This window comes from Macaca fascicularis, chromosome 13 (assembly GCF_037993035.2).
Source record: "Macaca fascicularis isolate 582-1 chromosome 13, T2T-MFA8v1.1".
NCBI lineage: Eukaryota > Metazoa > Chordata > Mammalia > Primates > Cercopithecidae > Macaca > Macaca fascicularis.
The window spans coordinates 112,692,279-112,716,165 of NC_088387.1; the positions used below are offsets into that span (position 1 = coordinate 112,692,279).

The window sequence follows — 23,887 nt, forward strand, 5'->3', positions numbered from 1 at the left end:
CTTCAGCCTCCCGAGTAGCTGGGATTACAGGTGCCTGCCACCATGCCCAGCTAATTTTTTGTATTTTTAGTAGAGAACCATGTTGGCCAGGCTGGTCTCGGACTCCTGACCTCAAGTGTTCCGCCTGCCTCGGCCTCCCAAAGTGCTGGGATTATGGGGGTGAGCCACCGCACCCAGCCCACAGACACTTTTAATCCATTAAGGGCAAACGAGGCCACAGTAAAGGCCGGTGAACCCAGCCCTGCCAAATGAAGGCAGTGCTGCCTGACCCTGAGAGCTCACAGCGCCTCTGGAGGCTGAAGACGTGCAGTTTAAACACTAGTGGGAGCTCTGCAAGGGACAGCGACTAAAGACAGTGTCCAAACTCCTTGCACTTGACAAAGCAGTTCCCCTAAATCCTGTGGAGTTCCCAGCTGAACTGTTCGCTCTGAGCTCAGAGGCGGAGCCATGCCACTTGCATCTGCTGTGTGGTGGGCTCAGCCTGGGGCTGTCTGCCTGCACCCCATTCAAGCCGGTTCGTCCACTGCCCTCACTGTATACAGCTGCCGCTTAGTGGGTGCTCACCGGATCATCTGTGCCAGACTGTGCGTGTGACCCCCTTTCACAGATGATCCCACTAACGCTTAAAGATAAAAGCAACCAGCCCCAAGCCACCGGCCCATGAGTGGCCAAGTCTGAATTCTTAGGTGGCCGGCGCTCTTCTTGTTCCCATACCCCGCTGGACGCCTGGGCGGCCACAGCTCATTTCAGGACCAGACTCACGCCTGGGGCTCTGTGCTCTAGGTCAGCTCCTTCCAGACACCTGATCCCACGAATCCAGCAATGGGGGGTGATGGCCTAGAAACTCAAGGCCTCAAAATGACGGAGTCTCACTTCAGGCCCTCATGGGTGCTCTGGAAACTGCACCCTAACAGGGGAAGCAGCCACCCTGGGGAATAATCAGGCCTGCTCAGAAGTGGGTGTCCATGGAGGAAGCAATTCCTGAGGATGCTCAGGGGCAGAGGCACCGGGAACCATGTCTGGACTGCTCAGGCTGAGAAAATCTCACCTGCGAGCCAGCCCCCAGGAACCTCCCGGGCCCACCCCTGACTCACCCACCACTCCTGGTCCTCCTCCCCGTCCACGATGATCACATCCCCCTCGGAGAAGGTTAGCTCATCGGGGTTGTCGGCCACACAGTTATAGAGCGCTTTCACCCGCTTAGGCTTCAACTTGGTCTGTGTCAGGAGAGGGAACAAAGGTTAGTGTGGCTGCAGCCCTCAGCTCTCAGGGCAGAGCTCAAGCACCCTGCCTCCCCCGGTCTCAGGAGCCCTGTACCTAGGCCTGAGAAGCCCGCAGATGCCAAGGTGGGGCAGGTCAGTGCAGCTCAGGAGCCAGGGAGAGAAAAGGGAAGAGCTCCCCACCAAGCAGAGAGAAGGGGCCAAGGGCTGGGAAACAAAGCGGCCGGGGCAGGGCACTCTGAGTGAGCCCGTCCTGGAGCTGCGATGGGAGGGCCAAACCCACTGGTTGCCAAGATCCAAGCAATCAGGTACCAAGAAGGCCCCTGTCCAGCCCCCAACCAAGGGAAGAGTGGAAGGCTTGCTTCCCCTGAGCCCTTGTGAAACCGCCTGCACCCTCCTGGCGAGAGCAGAGGAGCAGGAAAGGGGGCTTGTCACTTACTGCCTGCGACTTCCTAGGCATGGGTGCGGGGGGCTGCAGGACCATAGCATTGGACAGAGGACCCAGAGCTTCTGTTGCAGAAAGATCCACTGTAGGGCAAAAATGAAGCAACTTAAGACATCCCATCAATCATAACCATGAGATGTAAGCAATGGACAAGCCACAGGGTGTGTCTGAAAGCAGGTTTCCCCCCAGGTGTTCCCATCTGTTGAGGGAAAAGGGAACCTTCTGATTTGGATGCAGCCCTTGCAGAGCTCGTGTGGCAGCCAAGTGTCCCCCAGTGAGCCTGCCCTGTCAGCAGGAGGGGAAAAGGTGAGGGGCCCCAGGACTGAGCTGCTCAGGAGCAGGGGTCTCAAAGGCCGAGGGAGTAGGGAGGATGGCAGAAGGGAAGGAGGGAAGAAGGCAGGAGGGAGGAGAAAGGCAGGGAAAAGGGGGAGAGGAGGGGAGGGGAGGGGTGGAGGAAGGCAGGTGGCGGAGGAAGAGGGCATGAGACTATGTGGGAGAGGAGGAGAAGGAAGCAGGCAAGGAAGGCAGGAGTGGGGAGGAAGGCAGGAGTCGGGGGGGAGGAAGGCAGGAGTCCGGGAGGAGGGCAGGAAGGCAGGAGTCGGGGAGGAGGGGAGGAGGGCAGGAGAGGAGGAGGGGAAGGGGGAAGGGGGCAGGGGGGCAGGAGGGCTGTGGGAGGGGAGACAGCTGGGCCCTCCCTCAGGCCTGACCACCTGGCAGGGAATGTCCACCACATTGCCCCCATGGACCAAGCAGAAACAAACTCAGTCCCAAATTAAATAATTACCAGGTACTCTTGGTTGGCCTTTGTTGGTCAGCGGGGTGGACTTGTCAGCCCTACAAAGACAGAGAAAAAGTAGATTTACTGCTACCTGAGGGTACCTGCCCCTTTCTCATCCCCTTTTATCAGAGAACCTTCTGAGTTCAAGCTGAAAGTGTGTGAGGTGATTTCCTCCACAGTCACTCAGCTCTCTTTTTTATGGGAAAAGGAAGAATGAGAGGCCCTAAGAAAGTGCTAGAGCCAACATTTCTGATTCTAAAACCAGGGCTTTTCTCGAGCACTCTGTCCACGTGAGCCTGCTGATGGCCAGGGTCTGAAGCAGTGCTGGGCACCGGCCCCACCCTGAGTCTGCTCAGCCCCTTCCCTGCCTTGGTCCCATCACACGAAAGGGCGGGGCTGAACCTTAACCTCAGGCCCAGATGGCTCTGCCAGGATGGGTCCGATCACCCTGAGTCAGTGCTGTCCATGCCTCTGTGGTCCCTGCTTCTGGGAACCAATGTGGCTGACCATGGCTCAGGCCCCATCCATGAGCCTCTGGGCCAGCATGCCCCAAAGCCACAAGGTGGAAACGCACATGTGAGGATGTGGTTCTCAGGGCTGGCAGACAGGGGTCCCTCAGTTTGAACCTGCCACTTGGCAGCTCTGGATAAATGGGTTCTGGAGAGTCAGCATTTTCATCTGCAAAAGCTGTGACACAAGATCCGCCAACTCCAGAGCTAAGGAGCAGTGCCATCAGTGAGGACCTCTGGCTTCAGTTTCCCCGTGGATCTCCTGGACCTCGCATAAAGCCAGGCACAGGACAGGGGCTGAGAAGCAGAAGAGGAAGACCAGGGAGGAAGGGAAGGCAAAGACGGGATTCTTTCCGCTGTACGCTCCCGTCCGTCGACACTCCCTTTGCTGCTCGGAATGAACCCTGTCTGGCCTCGATGCTTACAGTCCCAGAATGAAGGGAGAGAAAACATCACGTGGGTTTTGCTCATACTTTGAAGGAACTGAAAAGGAACTTTGTTTTATTCCATAAAGACCCCTCCCATTTGACCAGTCTGGCCATTTGTTTTCCATCAATGTCTCTGGGTGTAAATGTCTCTGCAGACATCATTACACTGACCAGGCTGACCCCCTCGCCTGCAGTCATCCCTAACTACGGAACACTCGCAGGCCTGATCCTCTGAGACAGCGGTCAGCAGACTTTCTTTAAAGAGGTAGCTAGTAAACTTTTTAGGCTTTGTGATTTTTTTTGAGATGGAGTCTCACACTGTCTCCCGGGTTAGAGTGCAGTGGCATAATCTTGGCTCACTGCAACCTCTGCCACCCGGGTTCAAGCAATTCTCCTGCCTCAGCCTCCCGAGTAGCTGGAATTACAGGTGTGCACCACCACACACAGCTAATTTTTTGTATTTTCAGTAGAGACGTGGTTTCACCATGTTGGCCAGGCTGGTCTCAAACTCCTGACCTCAGGTGATTCACCCACCTCGGCCTCCCAAAGTGCTGGGATTACAGGCGTAAGCCACTGCACCCGGACTTTGTGTTTGTTTTTTGAGTCAGGGTCCTGCCCTATTACCCAAGCTCGAGTGCAGTGAGGCAGTCAGTTCACTGCAGCCTCGAACTCCTAGGGTCAAGTGATCCTCCCCCTTCAGCCTCCTGAGTAGTTGAGACTACAGGTGCACGCCACCATGCTTGGCTAACTTTCAAAATTTTTTGTAAAGACATGGTCTCACTATGTTTTCCAGGCTGGTCTCGAACTCCTAGGCTCAAGCAATCCTCCTGCTTCGGCCTCCCAAAGCTCTGGGATTACAGGTGTGAGCCACTGCACCCAGCTGGCTTTGTGGATTCTAGCATCTCTGCTGCAATTATTCAGCTCTGCCACTGCGGCGTGAAAGCAGCCCCAGACTGCAGAAACAAACAGGTGTGGCTAATGGTCCAATAATATTTTATGAGCGCTGAAGTGAATCTCACACAGTTTTCATGCGCCATAAAATATCCTTTTGATTTTTTTTCCAACCAATTACAAATACAAAAGTCATTCTTAGTTCTTAGTTCACGGGCCCTAAAACACAGGCGGCAGGCTGGATTTGGCCTGTGAGCCATAGTTTGCTGACTCCTACCCTAAGAGAAGAGGTGTGAAAATTCACATTTATACCAGAGACAAAATGACCGGCGGTGGGGGAGGGATAGTATCCTTTACAAAGAGGATGCACCAGTGTATTCCTTTAGAGTAAGAACTCCACTGGGCACTGGCGACATGATTCCGTCCATCCTTATCTGTCCTGGGTAGCTCTAACCTCACTTGCCCTGCTTCCCTTTTTCCTACCAGTCAGATCTGAAACCAGGTAGAATCATGTTTGAGAGGAAACCTGTCCAGCTTCTCCCAGCTAGAACACTTCTGAGAACCAGGAACCTGCACCTCACAGCTGACATCCACAGTTCTGAGTCCCAATAACTGCTGGGAGCTGACGGCTCGTTAGCCAGAACTTCAACACATGATTTGTTCTCTTGAAAAGCAGCAGCTTGGAAAGTGCAAATCACAGGGCGTCTTAAGGCAGAAGAGAGCCCAGAAGCCAAGGGAAGCATGACCTGTGGCCACTTTGGTGTAGAGGCAGAAATAATTAGCACTGGAAAGCCCATTTATTACAGCATAATTCAGTAGCTGTTTAAGACTAGGAAGGCACAGATATGCATATTATATTTTATTTTTTTGAGATGGAGTCTGGTTCTGTTGCCCAGGCTGGAGAGCAGTGGTGCAGTCTCAGCTCACTGCAACCTCCACCTCCTGGGTTCAAGTGATTATCCTGCCTCAGCCTCCCGAGTAGCTGGGATTACAGGTGTGCACCACCATGCCCAGCTAAGTTTTATATTTTTAGTAGAGATGGGGTTTTGCCATCAACTCCCGGCTTCAAGTGATCCACCCATCTTGGCCTCCCAAAATGCTGGGATTGCAGGTATGAGCCGCCACGCCCAGCCCTGCATGTTATATTTTAAAAAGTTATCTTACAAAGTAGCATTTAAAAAGTTTTGGGAGTCTTCTGGTTAAAATGGCAGATTTAAGTACATTTACTTCCACTTCTTCCCAAGGAAAAGGATTTTAAAAAATTAAACCTAAAAGAGGTCAGGCACGGTGCCTCATGCCTGTAATCCCAGCACTTTGAAAGGCCAATGTGGGAGGACTGCTTGAGCCCAGGAGTTTGAGACCAGCCTGGGCAAAATAAGGAGACCCCCACCTCTATAAAATATAAAAATAAATTAACTGGGCATGGTGGTGCATGCCTGTGGTCCCAGCCATGCGGAAGCTGAGGTGGGTGGATCACCTGAGCCCAGAAGGTCGAGGCTACAGTGAACCGTGATTGCACCACTGTACTCCAGCCTGGGCGACAGAATGAAAGATAAATTATAGTTAACCTAGTTGACTTCAAGAATGGAATCCCACTCCAGCAGTGAGGAAGGCTCTGAAATACTCCTATCTGTCCTGTAGTGTCCCCAAAAGGCTCAGGACCCTCTGGAAGGGGAGAAAGGCAAGGTAGTAAGCAGAAGAATTAGCCAAAAATCTGTTTAAGGAGGTCATGAATCCCTGGAATCGCGACCCAGCTCTGATTGCCGCTGCCCTGCCCAACCTACTAAGGACAGGAAGCTTCTATTCTTGGAGAGGGCAAAACAGAGGGTATCTGGACGGGGGACACCAGGTGCGGCTGTTGGGAGTATCTTGAAAAACAGAGGGACTAAATAAAAGCTTAACTTTATTTCTCTACTCCTAAAAAAACTTCAGACGAGACAAGACGCCCAGCCAGACCACTGCACAGTGACACCGGTGCGGGCGGCTCTGTGCAGTCTGCCAGTTTTTATTGCCTCACCTGGAGGGGAAACACCGAGCTTGCGATTTATAGGGAAAAGCCTGGAACCCACAGAGGTCAAAACGGTGTGGAGGCAGCGCACACTACACGAACACAAAAACTGCAACACACACGCCAACACCTTCGCAACCATTCTCAGAGGCAGGAGACTGAGAAACGATCTCAGGAAACAAAAAGAATATCTCTACAAAAAGAGTTTAACTTGAGGATTATTATATGAGAACAGGTATGAACGCCTTAGTAAAAGAACTGGGAGATAAACTCTAGAAAATCTCCCAGAAGACAGATTTTCAAAACAGGCAGGCAAGCAAAGCAGGGATGGCCATGAGAAGGTGGTAAAGGACTAGCTGAGGATGACAGCTCGACTCCCCTGCACCGGGTGGCACTTCCAGTCCCAGCCTGGAAGGGAGGAGGGAGTGTGGGCATCCAGCCTGCCCCCCACAGCAACTCCTTCCCCTCAGAAGTAACTCTGAGCCCAGGAGACAGATGGTAGAAGCAGAAGATCGGAGGGGTCTGGGTCTACCTTTGGGACTGGGGTACAACTAAGAATATGCACACTAAACTTAGTGTGAGCAAGAAGCAAACTTCCACATGTGAAAGCATGGTGATGCTGAGGTTTGTCAGAGCACTTAGGGTACTCCAATAAACAAGATGACACATTCAGAAGGCCAAGGAGTCTGACATCTCAGGAGTAAGAAACATTAAAAGAGAGAACAAAAAAACCCCAATATTTAAGGCATTAAAAAATCAGTGAAATTTCTCCAATTGAAGGATGTAGTTTGTACCTTGAAAGTCTCTGTCATCTGTCTGGCAGTGCGGATGAAAACGCCCACACTGGTGTCTGGGGAAGCGCGTCACCCAGAGGTGAACAAGAAGGGCATGTCCGCAGATGGTGGCGCAACAGGAGCGTCCGAGCCCAGGTGGGATGAGGAAAGCATCCAGGTGGCAGGAAGTGAGAGCCCCCCTGAGCACCCAGTGGGGGTCCTGGAACAAGAGGCAGACCCAAAGAGGGAAAGGCAGCTGCTGTGCAGAGGCGGCAGTAGAGAGGGGGGACCTGTTTCCTAAATAGACACCGGCCAAGGAAGTAAAGATGGGAGCCAGACTGCTCACCGTCAGAAAAAAAGGAAGTAGTACAGAAAAGAAGAAAACTAGAAGAAACCCCATGATGACTGTAAAACATTGCCTTCCAATTTGTTACTATTAACTTTTTCTTTTTTTAGAGCTAGGGTCTCTGTTGTCCAGGCTGGAGTGCAGTGGCACCATCACAGCTCACTGCAGCCTTCTCCCGGGCTCAAGCAATCCTCCCGCCTCAGCCTCCCAAGTAGCTGGGACTACAGGCGTGTGCTGCCATGCCTAAGTAATTTTTAATTTTTTTTGTAGAGATAGGGTCTCACTATGTTGCCCAGAGTGGTCTTGAACTCCTGGCCTCAAGTGATCCTCCCACCTCGGCCTTCTAGAGTAATGCAGGGATGGGCTGAGCGTGGTGGCTCACACTGTGTCCGGAATTGGTGGGTTCTTGGTCTCACTGACCAAGAATGAAGCCGTGGACCCTCGTGGCGAGTATTACAGTTCTTAAAGATGGTGTGTCCGGAGTTTGTTCCTTCAGACATTCAGATGTGTCTAGAGCTTCTTCCTTCTGGTGGGTTCGTGATCCCGCTGTCAGGAGTCAAGCCGCAGACCTTCGTGGTGAGTGTTATAGCTCTTATAAGCAGCACATCTGGAGTTGTTCGTTCGTCCCGGTGGGTTCGTGGTCTCGTTAGCTTCAGGAGCGAAGCCGCAGACCTTCGTGGTGAGTGTTACAGCTCATAAAGGCAGCGTGGGCCCAAAGAGTGAGCAGCAGCAAGATTTATTGCAAAGAGTGAAAGAACAAAGGTACCACAGTGTGAAAAGGGACCCAGCCGGTTGCCTCCGGCTGGCTGGGGTAGCCTGCTTTTATTCCCCATCTACATCCTGCTGATTGGTCCATTTTACAGAGAGTTGATTGGTCCATTTTGACAGAGTGCTGACTGGTGCGTTTACAATCCTTGAGCTAGACACAGAGCTAGAGGGAAAAGTTCTCCAAGTCCCCACTAGGTTAGCTAGACAGAGTTAGCTAGATACAGAGTACCAATTGGTGTATTTACAAACCTTGAGCTAGACACAGAGTACTGATTGGTGTATCTACAAAACCTGAGCTAGACACAGTGCTGATTGGTGTATTTACCATCCTCTAGCTAGACATAAAAGTTCTCCAAGTCCCCATCCGGCTCAGGAGCCCAGCTGGCTTCACCTACTGGAGCCTGCACGGGGGCTGCAGGCGGAGCTGCCCGCCAGTCCCGAGCCACGCCCGCACTCCTCAGCCCTTGGGCTGTCGATGGGACTGGCCGCCAGGGAGCTGGGGGCAGCACCCGTCGGGGAGGCTCAGGCCACGTGGGAGTCTACCGCAGGGTGGGGAGCTCAGACATGGCGGGCTGCAGGTCCCGAGCCCTGCCCCACAGGGAGGCAGCTAAGGCTCCGTGAGAATTTGAGTGCCGCGCCGGCCGGTTGGCCGGCCGGCACTGCTGCGGGACCCAGTGCAACCTCCGCAGCTGCTGGCCCGGGTGCTAAGCCCCTCACTGCCTTGGGCTGGTAGCACCAGCTGGCCGCTCCGTGTGCGGGGCCCGCCGGAACTCACACTGGCCCGCGAGCACAGCCCCGGTTCCCGCCCGCCCTTCTCTCTCTACACCTCCCCGCAAGCAGAGGGAGGCGGCTCCGGCCTCAGCCAGCCCAGAGAGGGGCTCCCACTGTGCCGTGGCAGACTGAAGGGCTCCTCAAGCGCCACTAGAATGGACACCAAGGCCGAGGAGGCGCTGAGAGTGAGGACTGCTAGCACATTGTCACCTCTCAACTCCTGTAATCCCAGCACTTTGGGAGGCCAAGGTGGGCGGATCACAAGGTCAGGAGATCCAGACGATCCTGTCTAACATGGTGAAACTCTGTCTCCACTAAAAATAAAAAAAATTGGCCGGGCATGGTGGCCAGCCTACCGATGCTCCCCCATTCCCTGCCCCCCCCCCAAAAAAAAGAGTAGTGCAGGGATTACAGATGTGGGCCATGGTGCCCAGTCCCCAAATTCTTTATATTTTTATTTTTGAGATGGAGTTTTGCTCTTGTTGCCCAGGCTGGAGTGCAATGGTGCAATCTTGGCTCACTGCAATCTCCACATCCTGGGTTCAAGAGTCTCGTGCCTCAGCCTCCTGAGTAGCTGGGATTACAGGCGCCTGCTACCATGCCCAGCTGATTTTTTTCTATTTTTATTAGAGATGAGGTTTTGCCATGTTGGCCATGCTGGTCTCAAACTCCTGACCTCAGGTGATCTGCCCACCTCGGCCTCCCAAAGTGCTGGGATTATAGGCGTGAGCCACTGCGCCTGGCCCCAAATTCTTTATTGAGAGGTGGAACTGATGACTTCCTTGTGCCTTCCTCTCTGCCCCTGTGTCTGAGCTTATAACTGTTTGAGCAGTAATGTATGGCAGAGATCATTCTGTGCCAGCTTCCAGGGCCAGGCCTCTCTCTGGGGACCTGTCCTTGGACCCAGCCACCATGATGTGAGGAAGCCCATGCCAGGGACGCATGGGTGTTCCAGTCACAGCCCAGCTGAGGCTCTGGCTGACAGGCAGCATCAGCTACCACAGGGTGGGTGAAAGGCTCTGACCTTGTTCCCCAGCCAACGAGTCACCTCCTGTGTCCAGCCACCCCCAGGCTTTGAGTCCTTTCAGCAAAGGCTCTAGATACTGTGGAGCAAAGACAAAGACCCCACAGTGCCATCCAAATTCCTGACAATCTGTCAGCAGAATAAAATGGCCGTGCCTCATGTCTGTCAGTTTGGTGTGGTTACTAGAACAACTGAAATTAGAGATGTCAGTGTGAACTCATGGATTTCAATACAGAAAGACACAGAACAGAGAGATAAATGGTGTATGTATGTATCCATGTACATGTGTTCATATTTCCAAGTTCTGACAGCTCAGAGGGCCTGTGTGGGAGCAGTGACTCTCCACCTAGCCCCCAGAACTTAGCCTCTAAATATCATTTCCACTAAAAGGAACCATTTCCCACCATAAAGATCCAGATTAAGAGCCACAAACGGGCTGGGTGCGGTGGCTCACGCCTGTAATCCCAACACTTTGGGAGGCCGAGGCGGGTGGGTCACAAGGTCAGGAGATTGAGACCATCCTGGCTAACACAGTGAAACCCTGTCTCTACTAAAAATACAAAAAATTAGCCAAGTGTGTTGGCGGGCACCTGTAGTCCCAGCTACTCAGGAGTCTGAGGTAGGAGAATGGCAAGAACCTGGGAGGCAGAGCTTGCAGTGAGCCTAGATCATGCCACTGCACTCCAGCCTGGGCGACAGAGCTAGACTCCGTCTCACAAAAAAAAAAAGAAAAAAAAAAAAAGCCACTAACTGGACCCATCTGCAACAAACGGCTTATTTGGACAAACACCTAGGCTTGAACTGGGTCTAAGGATTGGGTGCTGTTTCTACATCCATGTTAATTTCCTGACTTTGCAGGTGGTATTGTGTTATGTAGGACAATGTCCTTGTTTGTGGGAAATTCATGCCTCACACCACAGAGGGTCTATGTGTTCAAAACAACCTTGGGAAAATAGAAAGAAAACAGAAACAGAGACCACCTGGGGGGTGAGCTGCAAATAGAACCCAGAGGCCTTGTGTGTTGAGGACACTTCGTCTAAATTCACTCTGTGGACTTAAAATGTACATTTGTAAGACATTTTTACAGTCTAAAAATCCTCAAGTTATTTTTAAGACCCTTCAGACCTGATGAATTAGTTATGTGGCACCCACGCTGAAGTAGGAACCCTGGGGATTGCAAACGTTCATCCAGACCCCTTAGCAGGTGAGGTCAGAGGACAGGAGCACAGATGGCCGAGCTGGCTGGGGGTGGCTTACCCCGGCGCAGGCTTCTTCTGCGGGAGGCGGCTGGGCGGCTGTGGGGGCAGAGGTGGGGGCCTGCTCTGCGAGATCCCAGGCGGAGTAGGCTTGCTCGGCTGGCTCAAGGCTTCCAACACGCTAGGTGTCTTGGCAACAGGAGGGGGCGGTGTGGGGGTCAGGGGATCTGTGGAGGAAAAGGACAGACGTGCAGAGGGTCAGCTGCAAGGCTTCCCACTCAGGCCTCCTCACTGGAGGCTTTTCTAAGAAGGGCTTCATTTTTCTATTGCTATTTCCTAAGGAAAAACCTGCTGCTATTTCCTTGCCGGTTTTCAGAAAACTATTTGCAGGGAGTCCTTTCCAAACTAATAAGGAAGCTGCGAGCCTAAAGTTAGGATGACAATTTTTCTCTTAGCCCGTGAGTGAGTATTTTCTCAGCTAGAACTCCATGTGGGAAAGCCAGCAGTTTCCTGCCCTCGACTCTAAGACCCAACCGCAGGAGGCCGGGGCCCTCAGCTCTGCCTGGGGAAGCAGGGCCTGCTTTGCACATCGACTGACCTGTGGCCAAAGGGATGAGGCCCTACCCACTTCATCGGGCTGCTGGGCAGGGTGGATCTGAGGAGAGATGGGTGCTACTAACTTAGTAACGGCTCCTCAGTCTGCAGAGTGGGTGGGTGCAGAGCTTTATTAGTGTCTATGTTTTACAGACGAGGAGGCTGAGGCCCACAGAGGGGAAGAGCTCTTGTCAAGGGTGGCAGAGTTGGTAAGACCTGGAGGGAGGCTGTGAGCCCAATTCTCCTTCCTCTGTCTCTCCTCCCCCGATGGGTGTTAAGCGCTCTCTCAATGTCAGGCTTATCATCCTGGGCCTCAGGATGGGTGGCCTCTGCCAGGAAAGAACGTATAAGGCGCTGGGTTTCCCTCTGCCAGGAAAAGCCAGGAAGAATGAGGCCTTCAGCTAAACAAAGAGAAACGTGGGGTGGGGAAAAATGAAGGGATCCAACTTACGATCTTCCTTTTTTCATTATTGTTTCCTCTTTCCAATTTAAAGGAAAAGTCAAAAGGCTGACTCTAGCACACACATGCAGTCCCAGGGCCACCAGATGGAGAGGCAGGAAGGTGGGCCTAGCCTTCTGTGTGTTCGTCTCGGAAACCTTTGAAGACCCTCCCAGATCCACTGCTCCCGGCTCTGCCGCCAGCACATGCACACATGGCACTGACTCTAGCTGGGGCTGGGCTGCTTTTAATTTTAACTTATTCTAAGGAAGTCACGGGCACCTCGGCTCAGGAATTCTCATGCTCTGGAAGCAGCGAAGCCCAGAGATGCTGGACTCCCCACTCCAGGGCTGCTGCAGTAGGAGGCGGGACAGCATCCAGGGCTCGTTTCACTGATCCAGTGAAAAAAGATGCTCTAGTTCTGCACACTGGAGAAAAACTTCTTCCTAAAAACCTCCTCTTGCTTCTCTCACCAAGGGTTTCAGGACTTTCAACCACATGTTGGCATTAAAGAAAACATGTCAGGCTGGGCGTGGTGGCCCACACCTGTAATCCCAGTACTTTGGGAGGACGAGGCAGGTGGGTCACTTGAGCCCAGGAATTTGAGCCTGGGCAACATAGCAAAACCCTGTCTCTACAAAAAAATACAAAAATTAGCTGGGCATGGTGGCTTGCACCAATAATGCCAGCTACTCAGGAGGCTAAGGCAGGAGGATCGCTTGAGCCCAGGAGTTGGAGGCTGCAGTGAGCCATGACTGTGCCACTGCACTTGCACCAATAATCCCAGCTGCTCAGGAGGCTAAGGCAAGAGGATCGCTTGAGCCCAGGAGTTGGAGGCTGCAGTGAGCCATGATTGTGCCACTGCACTCCAGCCTAGGGGACAAAGAAAAACAAGGCTGGGCATGGTGGCTCACGCCTGTAATCCCAGCACTTTGGGAGGCTGAGGCAGGTGGATCACCTGAGATCAGAAGTTTGAGACTAGGCTGGCCAACATGGCAAAATTCTGTCTCTACTAAAAATACACACACACACACAAAAATTAGCTGGGCATGGTGGCAGGCTCCTGTAATACCAGCTACTTGGGAGGCTGAGGCAGGAGAATCTCTTGAACACGGGAGGTGGAGGTTGCAGCGAGCCAAGATTGTGCCATTGCACTCCAGTCTGGGTGATGGAGTGAGACTCTGTCTCAAAAAAAAAAAAAAAAAGAAAAAGAAAAGAAAAGAAAAACAAAAAGCCAGATTCTAATCCAAGTGACTGTCCCAAAATATTGAAGATCACCAAATAGCCCAAGGAAAAAGAAACTCTGGGGTACTGGGTAAAGGAGGAAATGTTGCTGAAATGCTTTGGGAGACAGAGGAAGGCAGTGAGGAAGCTACTTGGTGGTGCAGTGTGGGGACAGGCAGGGGTTTGCAGCTGTGATGGAGGAGGCCGGGGGAGCTGGGAGCCCTGCACAGGAGCCACAGGGGGCCATACAACACGGGGCACTTGGCATGTGTCTGTGCCGGCGGCTGTGTGGCTCCATAGAGCACCCCCCGCCATCCAGATCTACAAAGCCCACAAGCAAGAAAGGAAAAAGGAAAAAAACGTACTGGTAGATGTCACGCGAAGAGGGGGCAGCGGTGGATGGACAGCTGGCGGATCTGACGAAGATCGCTGCCGGCTTCCACCGTCCACACTTACAGAGTTTGTCTTCCACAGGGTGTTAGCAGAGGAGGCTGTCTGAACTGAACCCACACGCATGCACACAGACGCATGCATGCACACATACACGTGCACACACAGAACAAAAACAGAAACAGAACACTGCGTTATTGATCCTCCCCCTTATGAAATGGTCAGTATGACCCTTCTACCTAGAACCCTCAACTCTTTTACTCCTGTCTCTGGCATGTGGAAGATAGACACCGATACCCACTAAACCAAAGACGCTTCAAGGACTGTTCTCAGCTGGTTTTCTCAATCCATGAAATTTAAAAATTCCTGAGTGTATTTCTCAAATATCAGTATCATTTGAAGAAGGAAATAAACAGCCACAATGCTCTCTTGCGAACACTGCACTTGGAGCTTCTGGAACTTCTGCTCCTCTCCACCCTCCCATCGAGTCCTTCCCATGGGCCGTGGGAGTCACCACCATGTGAAGAGGAGTACCATGTGCCCAGCTGGCACAGGTGGAGGGCAGAGTGCAAATCAGACCCTAGAGGAGGGGCTCTCTCTCCCTCCCTCCCGCAAACATATTTCTGGCTGGAAGCAGACACAGATGACACCAATCAGGTTCAGGTGACCCACAAAAGAGATGGCATTTCCCAGGTCACAAGCCCTTCTTCTGCCTGACAAACCTGCAAGCTTAGGTGCACGGGGCCCAGGTGCCAGGTGTGACTCCATGTTGGAGGCTGTGCACAGCCCGTAGGGCAAAGGCTGGGCCTAGAAATGGGCCAAGCCACTGGGTCCAGAGGAAGCCTTCGAGCTCCTCCCATGGGGAGCCAGGTCTGCCCCAAGTGCAAGGCTGCACTGTCAACCCTTTGCTATTTAGTTGCATGTGAGAATTCTACCCAAGACCATGTGTGGGCCACACAGAGAATGGGGGAGACAGCAGGTAAGGGGTATGACCTACATCACTGGAAGAAATGAAGCTAGGGACAGGAATGGCAAAAATAAAAGGGGGAAAAAATCAAAACCCTCGAATTCCAAGACTTCGAGAAACCAGGAGATTAAGAGTTTACCCCTCCATGACCCAGTGGAACAAAATCAAATCTTTCCTCGCATGACATACACAGCCAGCAAAAGCCACTGCTGAGAAGGAGGATGATCAAAGTCATCTTGATTGTGGGCTGTAGAAAATTCATGCCTGCCCGCAGGATCTGGGAGAGGCGGGAAGAAAGCCGCACCCACCCTGGGCCCTGACCAGCCATCCTCGGGGTTTGACAGGAAGGAGGTGCGACTGTGTGGCTTCACCTTGTAGCTGCCTTCCGTGCTCAGGGACATCCTCATCAAACCAGGGATGGATGCGGTCTGGGATGTAGGGTGTGTGGGGACAGCAAGCAGCTGGCTTCTGGGCCTGCCTGGGGGAAAGGCCTGCTCTCAGCAGGTTTGTTCTTGGGGGTATGACTCAGTGACTCACACGACAGGTTCACTGTCACTTCTCTGGGCCTCCCTGAGTGACAGGGGCAGAGCCATGTAAGGGTCTGAGAGACACCCAGGACAGCAGGGAAGACGGGCCCAGCCACACAGGTGAGTGTATGTGCAGCACAAAGTTGCAGCTGTCTGCTCAGCCCTGGGCCAGGTCTCCTGGCCTCAGCCACCCTCACGCACCAACCCACCTTGCCCAGCTAGCAGCTACCGCATAAGGACAGTTCGGGATGTATTCGGGGGCGTGGGCTCCACTCCATCAGCGGCTCACAGCGGTCACAGCGCCTGGATACATGCTCTGTGCAGACTCTCGTCCTTCCTGGGCCTCCCTCCTCCCATCAAAGCCTCAGCAGCCCCCTTCATGTGGGAAACTCTCTGAAGGCCACAGTGATGACTGGAGCTCAGCCCAGAGCTGAGCAGGTCACTCGCCAGACCTGCCTTCAAGGAGCACCATAGCCAGCTGCTCTTCAGGAAGGACAAATTACTTAACTTTTGGGAGCTTTGGTTTACGTATTTCCAGAAACAGAAAGTGTCACCTGTTGAGTCAAACCCTCCAGGTTATAGCTGAGGTAAGAAGAGCAAGCTTTTTGCCCTAAGACACTGGTAGGACCACAGGGCTGGTTTTGTATTTTAGAATTAGGCCAAGCACTGTTCCCCAAATCAGTAGCATTTTATCCTTCATTTTATGGGGATCACTGGTAAGAAGTAATCGCAGGGGCCATGAACTAGACCAGATGAAGGCAGAAGAGAAATAAAAAGGAAAGAACGAAGGCCTGGGAGGGAGAGTGGAGGAAGGTAAACAGAAGGTCGCGGAGGGCAGACCTGCAGGAGTGTGTCTTTCGGCCCAGCCCTGGGAGTTCAGGTGGCCACCTCAGGCTGCCCTGGGGGAGTTCCCATGTTACCCAAGCCAGGCAGATGCCACAACTCTGCCCAGAATCAGAGTCAAATCAAGAGACTCTACCACCATCTGGCCTGATAAGAATGATGGAATCCCTTTAGGAAGCAAACAGAAAATAACTACAAAACAGAAGAGCCCAAAGGTCACTGAGTTGGAGGCAGGGCAGCTGCAAACTGCCCAAACCACAAAACAAGACCCTCTATAAATTCACAGGGATGACTGACAGCGTCATACCTTTGCCAACATTCCGTGGAGGAAGAGGCGGGGCGCTGGTGGTGCTGGGGGCTGCCGGCTGGGCGGGAGGTGGGCTGCCACTCAGGATGGCTCCATAGGTCTCATTCTGCAAGATGCTGGGCATGAAAGCCCTCTGCTTGTCCTTGGCAAGGTTTGCAGCATCTCTTGCCAAAGATACAGCGTTAGACTGAAGCTGGTTGGAGCCCAGCTGGTAGAAGCTGATGGGCCGGTCTTCTCGCCGGTTGGGACTGGGCTGCAGGAGAACATCAGGGCAGAGGCGTGAGACAGAAATGATGCTCCTGGTGATGACATTCAACACAGGGCTGAAAACGTCACTGACACCAGCTCTGCTGGGCTTGGTACCATTTGAGCTCTCATCTGTTGCCTGGGAGCCACAAGTTGCATGAGAGCTGTAAGAGTGAAAACTCACTCCTTGTGTCTCGTGAAGGAAACACACATTGATATGGTTTGGCTTTGTGTCCCCACCCAAATCTCATCTTGAATTGTAATCTTCACGTGTCGTGAGAAGAAGGTGACTAGATCGTGGCAGTGGTTCCTCCCTGCTGTTCTTGTGATAGTGAGCTCCCACAAGACCTAACGGTTTGATAAGGCTGTCACTTGCTCTTTCTCCTGCCACCCTGTGAAGAGGTGCCTGCTTCCCCTTCTGCCGTGACTGTATGTTTCCTGAGGCCTCCCAGCCATGTGGAAGTGTGAGTGAATTAAACCTCTTTCTAAATTACCCAGTCTCAGGTATTTCTTTATAGCAGTGTAAGAACAGACTAGTATATACACACACACACCAAAAAAGCTGTGAATTACAAGTTAAAATTCTCCATTCTGTGATGGATTTAAAATATAAGCTATTTATCTTATCAGCCGAAGTTATCTCAACCTAAGTCAGCATTTTTCCTGAAGTTCCCCTTCCTAAACATGCCTTCTTATGTTACCCCACAGGGTAGCCAGCTCTGGCCAGCCCGCGGCACTCAATCTCCAACAGCTATATGGCTCATTCAGCAGAAATCAGTGCTTTCTTCCCATATGAACAGGAGCTCCTGAGATTCCTCCAAATCAGGGTTAACAAACAGTGGCCTATGGGCTGCCACCTGTTTTTTGTCGGTAAAATTTTATTGGAACATAGCCATGTCCTGTCATTTAGATACTAAGGCTGCTTTTGAGCCATCCTGGCAGAGCTAAGTAATTATAACATGGACTGTGACACTTTAGGCCCACAGAGCCTAAAATATTTACTATCAGGCCCTTTAACAATTTGGCCACCCCTGCTCCCGCTGAAGGTAACGTGCTTTTTTTTTTTTTTTTTTTTTTTGAAGAGAGTCTCACTCTGTGGCCCAGGCTGGAGTGCAGTGGCGCAATGTCGGCTCACTGCAAGCTCTGCCTCCCAGGTTCATGCCATTCTCCTGCCTCAGCCTCCCAAGCAGCTGGGACTACAGGCGCCCCCCTACCACGCCCGGCTAATTTTTTAATATTTTTAGTAGAGACAGGGTTTCACCATGTTAGCCAGGATGGTCTCAATCTCCTGACCTCGTGATCCGCCTGCCTCAGCCTCCCAAAGTGCTGGGATCACAGGTGTGAGCCACTGCGCCCAGCTGGTCATGCGCTTTCTTGGAAGTGAATGCATGGAATAATGACTCAGGTAACTTAGATCTAACTTCTATTTCAAATGCCAGCTTCATTAAACTACATATGATGGTGAGCAAATGACTCACCTTGCTGACCACATTCTCACCTGTTCTCTGGATATGGCGAGTGCTTTTCTAGCACAATGCCAGGTGCCTATCAGGTGCTCAGTGTGAACGGCGGCAGCCCTGCCTCTCCCTCACATGACCACCAACCCATTCTAGGTTCGGGACAAACCAACGCTTCAAACCCAGCTCAGGTGTGCAGAACTAAGCACCCAGTGGTTCTTCACACATATTTCTAAATTGCAAAGCCCACGGGTGAAAGGATAAACAGTCCCTGCTGCTGTCTGCTGAGAATCAGGTGAGCAGTGTGGATGAGTCTTAGGACTCCACACCAGCCTCTGCTCTTGTGCTTTTCCTTGGACCATGCAACCTGCTTCATCATTGCTCATAAAACGGGAACATGGCGTCCGATTGCTTGATGAAGAGGCACACTGGGGCAGACTGCTTCCAACTTTTAAGGCAGGTTAAGTATGAAATCAGTCGACTCTTCTTGCTTTGACACTGTTTTGTACCTAACTCAGTGAAGTAATTTCTTATTCTGTATTCTAGGAAGCAGTAAGTATGGATGTTAACTCTATGAGCAAAGACAATCCAACAGGTTTCAGAAATGCCTTCTGGTTACCTACTGACCTATCCGTCCATCTATCTAATTAGATATCCTCAATACACATCAGAACATTAATGCATTACAGAAAATTAAAAAAAAAAAAAAAAAGGCCAAACCATGAAAATGTGTTTAATGTAGCATTTGCCACTAATTCAGCACAGAGCACATTCCAGGCACGCCTCGAAGTACCATGCTGAAGGACAGATGGAAGTGGGTCACAGCTAGGAGTCAGGGCTTTGGGTCAGACGACCTAAGTCTGACTCTCAGCTCCGAGTCCTGCGTGAAGGCAGCAACCTTCCTGGGCATCACCCCCCGTGTGTGAAGCAGTGAGTATGGTAAAAAGGGAGCTGGAGGAGGAGGCAAGAGCCTTTGTGCAGTCCCAAGGCTGCCTCTAAATAGCTGCTTCACTTTGGCCAAGTCAACTTTTCTCTTGAGGCTTCAATATCCCAAACTGATAAATGAAAGGGTTGGACCCAGTGAGCTCTACAGGTCGTCTGATGATTTCAGTTGATGTTTTTTAAGATCAACCAGGAGAATGTGATCACCTAGACTGGGAGAAATCTGGTCTTTATGACGTGACTCCATCGCAAGGGAGTTTCCTCTAAACCCACTGGAATCAACCCCCCCGCCCCCTCCCCCCCACACCCCTTTCCTTTGTAGCAAAAGGCTGCCTGTAAGTACATAATTAGCCATTCCTTTAAATTAATGGGTGCAGGAGCTGGGAGACGGGAGATGGTAATGGGAAGGGTAAAACCAAGAGCCTACTGAGATTAATGAAAGCAAAAAGCAAGCTACATTTTCATTTCTATAAAACAGCTTTCTGCCTTAATTATAGATTAGGACCCACATTATTCTGGATGAAGCTGATCAAAACTCTTAATGGTTAGCAACCTGGCACTGACCTGCAATTTCTCATCCATGTCGTCATCACTTTCATCCAGGTCTTCGTGGAGTAGTCGCCATTCATATTCAACATGAACGTGAGAATTAAATCTTCCAGATAAGGCTTGGGTCAGCTGAGAGAACAGAGGGATGGTCAGTGCTGCTGCTCATACACTCGGCCATGCACCTGGACCCACTGAGGTGTGCAAACAGGAGGCCTGCCTTGTAGTCCAAGGCAAATTCATGGAAATCTCTGGGTCTCAGGTAAAGCCCCCGCCCCTCTGCCTAATTCACAGGGTAACCTTGAAACTCAAAGCTGGTATGTCCCAGCAAAGGCTTTGTAAACTGTATTAGTTTTTAGCCACAGTTCCTGGCTTGTAACTCTCAAAGCTCTTGCTGCAGTCTTTGGTTATAACGTGGGGTGTTAGGCCTCAGGAGACAGAATCTCTTTGAACTTCTCCTGCCCCAAGGCAGGACTCTAATCTTCCACCACTTTTCTGACTGTGGGTCTTAAGACCCTCCCCAGAGAGGGTCTCACCATATACCCTGGGGGAAGAGATGCTGACATCATGAAGCTTCCATAAAACTCCAAAAGGACTGGTTCTTGAGCTTCACAGAGGGTCTTGGAGGGTGGTGCCCGGGGAGGGGATGGAACCTCCGCGTCCCTTCCCCCACACCTTGCCCTACGCGCCTCTCTATCTGTATGCTTTATAATAAACCAGTAAACACAAGTGTCTCCTTGAGTTCTATGGGCCACTCCAGCAAATTATTCGAACCCAAAGAGGGGGCTGTGGGAACCCCCACTTGAAGCCGGTCGGTCAGAAGTTCTGGAGGTTGATTTCCGACTAGTGTCTGGGTTGGGAGACAGTCTTGGGGACTGAGCCCCCAGTCTGTGGGATCTGACACTACCTCAGGTAGACAATGTCTAATTGAACTGGAGGACAGCCAGCTGGTGTCTGCTGCTTGTGAAACCGCCTTTTCAAGAACATGGTTGTGATAAAAGTCTAGCATGGCTGACTCCATCTTGCTTCTGGCCTCACAGGCTGGCTGTCCTCCCTTACTCCTGGGCACAGACCAAGCTAACCATGGGAAGAATTTAGTTTGTGGTGTAAGTTTGAAACAAGGATGGTAATAGTCCCTCCCTAAAACTGACTCAATTTTTTTATTATACTTTAAGTTCTAGGGTACATGTGCACAACGTGCAGGTTTGTTACATATGTATCCATGTGCCATGTTCCTATGCTGCACCCATTAACTGTCATTTACATTAGGTATATCTCCTAATGCTATCCCTTCCCCATTCCCCCACCCCACGACAGGCCCCACTGTGTGATGTTCCCCACCCTGTGTCCAAGTGTTCTCACTGTTCAATTCTCACCTATGAGTGAGAACATGCGGTGTTTGGTTTTCTGTCCTTGCGATAATTTGCTCAGAATGATGGTTTCCAGCTGCATCCATGTCCCTACAGAGGACATGAACTCATCCTTTTTTATGGCTGCATAGTATTGCATGGTGTATATGTGCCACATTTTCTTAAACCAGTCTGTCACTGATGGACATCTGGATTGGTTCCAAGTCTTTGCAATTGTGAAGAGTGCCGCAATAAACATATGTGTGCATGTGAAAACAAGAAAACTCTGTTCTTGTTAGGCAGCTTGAAAGTGCCTTTGGAAGACTAATGAAAGGCCTCAAGATGAGGATTATGGGAGGGGTCTGAATTCTGCTAAAATGTAGGTGCAGCTTGCCTCTCTACTAATGTAATTGTTTACCATCCAGTGGAGTGGCTCACACCTGTAATCCCAGCATTTTGGGAGGCCGAGGCAGGAGGACTGCTTGAGCCAGGAGTTTGAGACCAGCCCAGGCAACATAGCGAGACCCCACCACTACAAAAAATTTAAAAACTTATTTAGCCAGGCGTGGTGGCATGCATCAGTAATCTCAGCTACTCGGGAGGCTGAGGTGAGAGGATGGCTTAAGCTCAGGAGTTTGAGGCTGTCTATGAGCGCACCATTGCACTCCAACCTGGGCAACAGAGAGACACTGTCTTTTAAAAAAAAATTGTTTACTGCACCTGAGGCCACGATATTTGTGACTTCCCCAACTGATCCTATAGATAACATATCCTAAGATTGATCTTTTGAGATATTTTTTCAGACTTTTGCATCCTGGTGACCAACTGACTCCACCGAACCTGACTCATGCATGACTCAACCAGTCCCGTGGCCCCCACTGAGATGATATGCAGTGGCCAAGGGCTGTTTCTCACACTTGTATGATTTCACTCCCAACCAATCAGCAGCACCCATTTCCTAGCCCCCTTGCCCATCCAACTATCCCTGAAAAACCCTCACCTCTGAGCCTTTGCAGGGACACAGTTGAGTAATAACTCCTATCCTTCCACTGCTCAGCCAGCTTGCCATAATTCAACTCTTTCTCTATTGCAATAACACTGTCTTGTGAATTGGGTTTATGCAGCAGGCAAGACAAACCTGTCAGATGACTACACTTGGTGTAGGGTGGGGGGAGCCCCACACCTCTGGTCACAGCAGTCTGCTTCTGTATTGCTCGTTGTGACAACAGTGTAAGCATAGAGAAAAAACAGGGCTAGAGAGCTTTCCCCAAAACAACAGGCAAAGGATATTTGAGATCTAAAGGATGCTGATCAGCCTGCAAGTATCCACATTCCATATGGGAGAAAGCTCAACCCCAGGAGAATGAATGTGCTCATTCACTGTAAACCCAGCCTTTTCAAGCAGGATGAGAGAATTAAACGCTGTAGAAAATGATCTGAGTGGCTATTTTCTCAGTTCTCTCAAGGAAGGTAGATAGCTAGTTCCATTCTACATGTGCAGAAGAGAAGTTAATTCATTACACACTATGGGTGTCTTAGAACCTCAGGGCTTAATTTCCCTCATAACCAGATAGTAGCTACATGACCCTGGGCAAGTCGCTTAACTTTTCTGTGCCTGTTTCCTTATCTGCAAAATGAGGACAACGGCAGAAACTAATTTGTAAGGTAGTTATGAAGATTAAATGAGCTAGGTCAGGTGCAGTGGCTCACGCCTATAATCCCAGCACTTCGGGAGGCCAAGGCAGGTAGACTGCTTAAGATCAGGAGTTCAAGACCAGCCTGACCAACATGGTGAAATCCCGTATCTATTAAAAATACAAAAATTAGCTGGGCGTGGTGGCAGTTACCTGTAATCCCAGTTACTCGGGAGGTTGAAGCAGAAGAATTGCTTAACCTGGGAGGCGGAGGTTGCAGTGAACCGAGATCACGTCACTGCACTCCAGCCTGGGCGACAGAGTAAGACTCCATTTCAAAAACAAAACAAAAAACAAAACAAAACAAAAAACAAATTAAATGAGCTAGTGGATGTACAGTGCTTAGAAAGAGGACCTGTTACTTATCTTACACTTGTATAGTATTTATTTTTAATAGTTCTTTTTTTTTTCTCCCCCAGCCTGGTGCACATTGGCATAATCATGGCTCACTGTAGCCTTGAACTCCTGAGCTCAAGTCGATTCTCCCACCTCAGCTTCCCAAGCAGCTGGGACTACAGGTGCACACCACCACACCCAGCTAATTTGAAACTTTTTTGTGGAGATGGCGTTTTGGTCTGTTGCCCAGGCAGGAGTGCAGTGGCGCCATTATGGCTCACTGTAGCTTTGAACTCCTGGTCTCAAAGTGATCCTCCTACCTTAGCCTCCTGGGTAACTGGGGCTACAGGCATGCTCCACCATGCCTTGCTAATTTTTTTACCCATCTGCAAAGATAGTCTCACTATGTTGCAGGGCTGGTCTCGAATTCCTGGCCTCAAGCAGCCATCATCCCCTGCCTCAGCCTCCCAAAGCTTTGGGATTACAGGCCTGAGTCACTGTGCTCAGCCTTAATAGTTCTATTTACTGAGTGCCGTGTGCCAACTGCATTACAGCATTTGATAATAATTCTCACGACTGTATGTACTGGTGTAACTGACCGCACTTTAGAAATAAGGAAACAGCCTAGGAGAGTTTCCTTCCAAAGCCAAGTGGAGGAGCCCACGGCAAGGCCAGTGCTGCCTGGCCTGGTGGGCTCTTTCTACTGTCTACACGGTCTACACTGAACAGGAAAAGATAGTGTCGAGCAACCCACACGATCTGGGGCTGAGGAACAAAGAAAGGAGGTTGGCCTTGATGTCCAGCAAAGTAAACAGCTTATGGAGGCCCGAGAACAGGCCCTTGTGGCGGCCTTGGGCCTCTGCTCCAGT

General features: G+C 51.1%; 1 protein-coding gene across 5 annotated transcripts in view; it reads right to left on the minus strand.

Annotated features, from left to right (window-relative positions):
- Positions 1-23,887, minus strand: part of ASAP2 (ArfGAP with SH3 domain, ankyrin repeat and PH domain 2) — a 203,964-nt gene that overhangs the window by 3,449 nt on the left and 176,628 nt on the right. For 3 of the 5 annotated variants that reach the window (XM_005576597.3, XM_065527686.2, XM_045369819.3), the window contains 7 exons: positions 19,658-19,771; positions 16,449-16,701; positions 13,780-13,914; positions 11,219-11,384; positions 2,450-2,499; positions 1,660-1,748; positions 1,095-1,217 (listed from right to left, as the gene is read on the minus strand). In XM_005576597.3, the coding sequence (XP_005576654.1) occupies positions 1,095-1,217; positions 1,660-1,748; positions 2,450-2,499; positions 11,219-11,384; positions 13,780-13,914; positions 16,449-16,701; positions 19,658-19,771 (930 nt within the window). The remainder of the gene's footprint in view (positions 1-1,094; positions 1,218-1,659; positions 1,749-2,449; positions 2,500-11,218; positions 11,385-13,779; positions 13,915-16,448; positions 16,702-19,657; positions 19,772-23,887) is intronic. The other 2 variants (XM_005576600.3, XM_065527687.2) reach the window with 1 other exon arrangement.